The 4,770-nt window shown below is 32.4% G+C and overlaps 1 protein-coding gene across 1 annotated transcript; it reads left to right on the top strand.

Annotated features, from left to right (window-relative positions):
• Positions 1-295: 295 nt before the first annotated feature.
• On the top strand, positions 296-4,042 carry LOC129959368 (secreted protein C-like). The gene is made up of 3 exons (XM_056072188.1): positions 296-398; positions 2,542-2,623; positions 3,346-4,042. The coding sequence occupies exons 1-3, from the start codon at positions 296-298 to the stop codon at positions 4,040-4,042; spliced, it is 882 nt and encodes a 293-aa protein (XP_055928163.1).
• The last annotated feature ends 728 nt before the right edge of the window (positions 4,043-4,770 follow it).

The raw sequence follows: 4,770 nt of genomic DNA, 5'->3' as shown, positions 1-4,770 counted from the left end.
AAACTCCACTTCTTCCTATCCGAGTTCTACTGCAGAGGTAAGGAGCAAAGGTCCTACTTTAAGAAGAAGCGTACTGTTCTTGCATAATTTAATATTACAGACCAAGAATTCTGATGGTGAAATGAAAGTAGAAAATCAAGAAGGTGACAGGGGAGGACCAAGGACATCTTCAACACGTACAGAATACACTATTTGAAGCTCCACTGATTCTGGTCATAGTTCTATTTCAGAGGAAGCGGGTGCAGAAATCACTTTAACAAAAAGCCCGTGCTCATTGTATAATTTCGTAACGGATATGAAGCCTTCTGACCAACAAGACGAGGCACAAAATAAAGAAGGGAAATCTGAAAAGGACCAGGAAGGGTCTCCGCCATGTACTGGAAATGCTGACAATGAAGGTAAAGAATAAAAATTCTCAAATCCCATGATTTTGCATGGATTGGGCTAAATTTTATGTTCCAGCGTTACATTTCATTAAAATTTAGATTTATGTTATTTATAGCACTTTGATTTGATTTCAAATGCCATTAAATACATAATTAGGTACATACGCTGAAATAATCTGTAAAGTATAAGATATGATGAAAAGGGAAGTATGAAGATAAAGCCTGCAAACTTCTATGGTACTTTAAAAATTAAAAGAATAAAATTTCTAATTCACTGTAAGAAATGTTTCCTAATCTCTTGAGAATGCTAGTTTTTAATCTTTATGAATACATTTTCTGAAGCTATTTACCAAATTCCTTCGTTCATCAATAAAAACGAAAAAAACTTCCGGAGACTTTTCAAATGACACAGAATCCCTTTTCCTCTACTAAATTACTTTAGTTCTGAAACAATTAGTTGAAATTCAGATATAAATTGAAATTGCTACCGTCAATCGAAATTCAACCTTTTTGTAAATATATATTTTAAAAATAACTGTAAAATGTTAAATTTTTTACCAGAAACATATGTTTATACTAAAAAACTATGTATTTTTTTAAAAAAAATATGTTGATTCTGTCCCATTTCCAGTACAAAAGGGACAAAATTTTGCTATTTCTCTGTAGAATTGCCATTTCTCGTACAGCTTAAAATAAAATTGCTTGAAAAGCGTCATTTAGAGCGGTGTAAATTGAAATAATCTCCTAAGTACCCCCAAGTCTCCATACTTAAATTAAGGGTGAGTTCCAACTGGCAAAGACTTTGCATGAGAAGTTAGCACATTTTCTTTCTTCCCGACATCTTTGTAAAAGTATACCAGGAGGAAACAGAAAGTATTAATATTCTGAAGTGTATTAATTAAATCCATAGCTTTCAGATCCAAAAATATGGCTTCTTGAGCCGTTTTTTTTTTTTTTTTTTTTTTTTTTTTACACTGAACTCTACCAAATTTTGCTTTTTGCCTCAAGAATTGCTATTTTTTGCTCATTGCAAAAAAAAAATCTTATTTTAAAAACTGCGAGTAGTGTGGTACTAAATGATAAAGTCTACAACGTAGCCACTACGATTCTCAATTTAAAAATCTTGTTCAATTTGAGGCTAGACTGATGAAAACAATCGTTTTATTACTCAACATGAAAATGAAAATCTCCCTTAAAAGGTCATTTTGAAATTTTAATCAATCTCCTTAATCCAAATAGGCCATTTCCTATCCTAAATGTGAGCATGTTACCTTGATTTAGCATACTTTTCTGCTTTTTCAAACTTGTTTTCCACTATTTTATTGCTTATTACAAAAAAAAAAATCTTATTTTAAAAACTGCGAGTAGTGTGGCACTAAATGATAAAGTCTAAAACGTAGCCACTACGATTCTCAATTTAAAAATCTTGTTCAATTTGAACCTAGACTGATGAAAACAATCGTTTTATTACCCAACATGAATATGAAATCAATCTGCTTAATCCAAATAGGCCATTTCCTATCATAAATGTGAGCATGTTACCTTGATTTAGCATACTTTTCTGCTTTTTCAAACTTATTTTCCACTATTTTATTTTTGAATAACGCTAACAGACTTTTCTTTAAACAATTTTTACATGAAACGGATGAATGTCCTTTAGCATTTTAAATAGCTGTTATTTCACCAATTCTAATCGTTTTACTTGCATTTACTTTCATTAGTAAGGCTTCTGGCCCATGAAAAGTACTCTTTAAATCCAACTAGCAATGCTAAAATAAATACCTGAAAATTCTTTTGCAATTTTAAACAATCTGAGACTACTAAAACTACTTTTTTCCTTTTTAAAACTTGTTTTTTCCTATCATGATTGAGACTGATGAAAAACAATCGCTTTATTGCCCTTAAAAGGCCCTTTAGAAATTTTAATCAATCTGCTTTAACCAAATAGTCTTTCTTCCTAGTATAACTGTCAGCAAGTCACATTGATTAATCATAGTTTGTTATTCAAATAGTAAAATCATCCTCAAACATTACTTAGTTTTCTAATGGCAACCAAGTTATTATTTACATTTGGACAAAAATTAAATAACGACTGTTTGCATAACGACTGTTTGAAATTTTAAAATTTTAAAAATGGATGCTATTTATTCTTCAGCAGCTACCATCGCTTTAGTTTTTGGCTTATCACTGGTAATCCTTTATGTTATTCTGAAGAAACAAAAGTGGATCTTGAAATCGTAAGTACAGATTGATATTGTCATTTGCTTAATGTATATAGTCAATGTATATAGTATGTATATAGAGCTCAAATATATGTACATAGGAGTAACGTTAATAGTCAAATTGTCGCCAAACCTCGCCAAACTTGGCGATATGTCGCCAAATTTGGCGACAAAAATTAGTCGCCAAAAACAAAGCCAGCTAAGCGATATCTCGCCAATTTGGCGACTTTCCCATAGGAAACCATGTTAAAGCATTGTGTTTCTTTCTCCCATAGGAAACCATGTTAAAGCATTGTGTTTCTTTCTCCCATAGGAAACCATGTTAAAGCACTGTTTCTTCCTATCTTAATGAGAGGATAACAGTCTTACACAAGCTAATAATTAACTTTTTCAAGTATTTCTAGTTAGATATAAGTAAGCTACATACAAAATTAGTAAGAATGTAGATATTTTTGAAAATTATACATGTCATTTAAGCTCAAATTGTTCATTTGTTGTTACGTTATACGTAGTCAAAGCAGTTGCTTATAAGCCAACTTACTTTAAGGATTCTTTGAGTTGATAGCATTGCAAAATGATGTATTAATGAGATTGATTTATAACGAATGATGTGTTTCTTATGTTCAATACGTCTGTAAATATTCTTTGAAAAATTTCAAATGAATTTCTTTATAATTTTGTATGGCAGCGTTTCAACTTTATCACACATGAGTTAACATAACTGTAATTTTTTTCAGAAAAAGAAGTAACCAAGAAGGAATTAATGACTGGGATGAATCTCAAACATCTACACCACGTACAGAATACACGATTTCTGGATCCACTTCTTCTGGACAAAGTTCTTCTACTGCAGAGGAAGAGGGTACAGCAGCAACTTTAAGTGAAAGCTTGCTCGCCTTGTATAATTTAATAATGAGCTGCAAGACTTCTACCTTTCAAGATAAAGTGGAAAATCAACAGGGCAATGACGATGATGACGGAGAAGCAACCCGAACATCTTCATCGCTCTCAGATGGTACTATCTCAAACTCCACTTCTTCCGATCCGAGTTCTACTGCAGAGGTAAGGAGCAAAGGTCTTACTTTAAGAAGAAGCGTACTGTTCTTGCATGATTTAATATTACAGAACAAGAATTCTGATGGTGAAATGAAAGCAGAAAATCAAGAAGGTGACAGGGAAGGACCAAGAACATCTTCCACAGGTACAGATGACGCTGTTTCAAGCTCCACTTATTCTGGTCGTAGTTCTATTTCAAAGGAAGGGTGTTCAGGAAAAATTTTATCAAAACGTCTGCGCTCAATATATAATTTCGTAACGGATACCAAGTCTTCTGAACAACAAGACGAGGCAGAAAATAAAGAAGGGAAATCTGAAGAGGACCGGGAAGGGTCTCCGCCATCTACTGGAACTGCTGACAAAGAAGGTGAAGAATAATAATTCTGACATCCCATGATTTTCTTTGACTTGAGCAAAATTTTATGTTTCAGCATTACATTTCATTAAAATTTAGATTCATGTTTAAGTACTTTGATTTGATTTCAAATGCTATTTAATACATATTTAGGTCCATATGCTAAAATTATCTGTTAAGTATAAGGTATAATGAAAATGTATGAAGATAAAACCTGAAAACTTTTATGGTACTGTAAAAATTGAATGAATAAAATTTCTTATTTACTGAATGAAATGTCTCCTTATCTTTTGTGGATGCTCGTTTTGAATCTATATTTTAAAAATAAATGTAAAATGTGTAACTTTTTACTAGAAACATATGTTTGCATTAAAATATTTGGATTCTGTCCCACCATAGTAATCCTACGGGGCTATAGAAGATCCACGCAATTTTCGTTATATCTAGGAAACTATATCTGTTAGAGACATTGTGTTTTCACCATAGCTAATCCTACTGGGCTATAGCAAATCCACCCCATTTTCGTTATATCACGCAAACTATATATGTTAGAGACGTGGGGTTTTCGCCATAGTAATCCTACGAGGCTATAGCAAATCCACCCCATTTTCGTTATATCACGCAAACTATGTATATTAGAGACATGGGTTACTTTAGTTAGTTAGTTAGTTATATTAACGTCCCGTTTGAAGCAACACTAGGGCTATGTTAGATACGTGGGGTTTTCACCGTAGTAATATTACTGGATTAC

Source organism: Argiope bruennichi, chromosome X1 (genome assembly GCF_947563725.1).
Source record: "Argiope bruennichi chromosome X1, qqArgBrue1.1, whole genome shotgun sequence".
Lineage (NCBI taxonomy): Eukaryota > Metazoa > Arthropoda > Arachnida > Araneae > Araneidae > Argiope > Argiope bruennichi.
The sequence above is the reverse complement of the archived record's forward strand: the minus strand, read 5'-3'. Positions and strand labels throughout refer to the sequence as shown.

What these genes read in the sequence shown, in the direction of transcription:
- LOC129959368 (XM_056072188.1), top strand. Translation starts at nt 296, where the DNA reads ATGAAGCCTTCTGACCAACAAGACGAGGCACAAAATAAAGAAGGGAAA. An exon ending in TGGAAATGCTGACAATGAAG is followed by an intron (nt 399 to 2,541) that starts GTAAAGAATAAA and finishes TTTATTCTTCAG; the next exon opens with CAGCTACCATCGCTTTAGTT. An exon ending in CAAAAGTGGATCTTGAAATC is followed by an intron (nt 2,624 to 3,345) that starts GTAAGTACAGAT and finishes AATTTTTTTCAG; the next exon opens with AAAAAGAAGTAACCAAGAAG.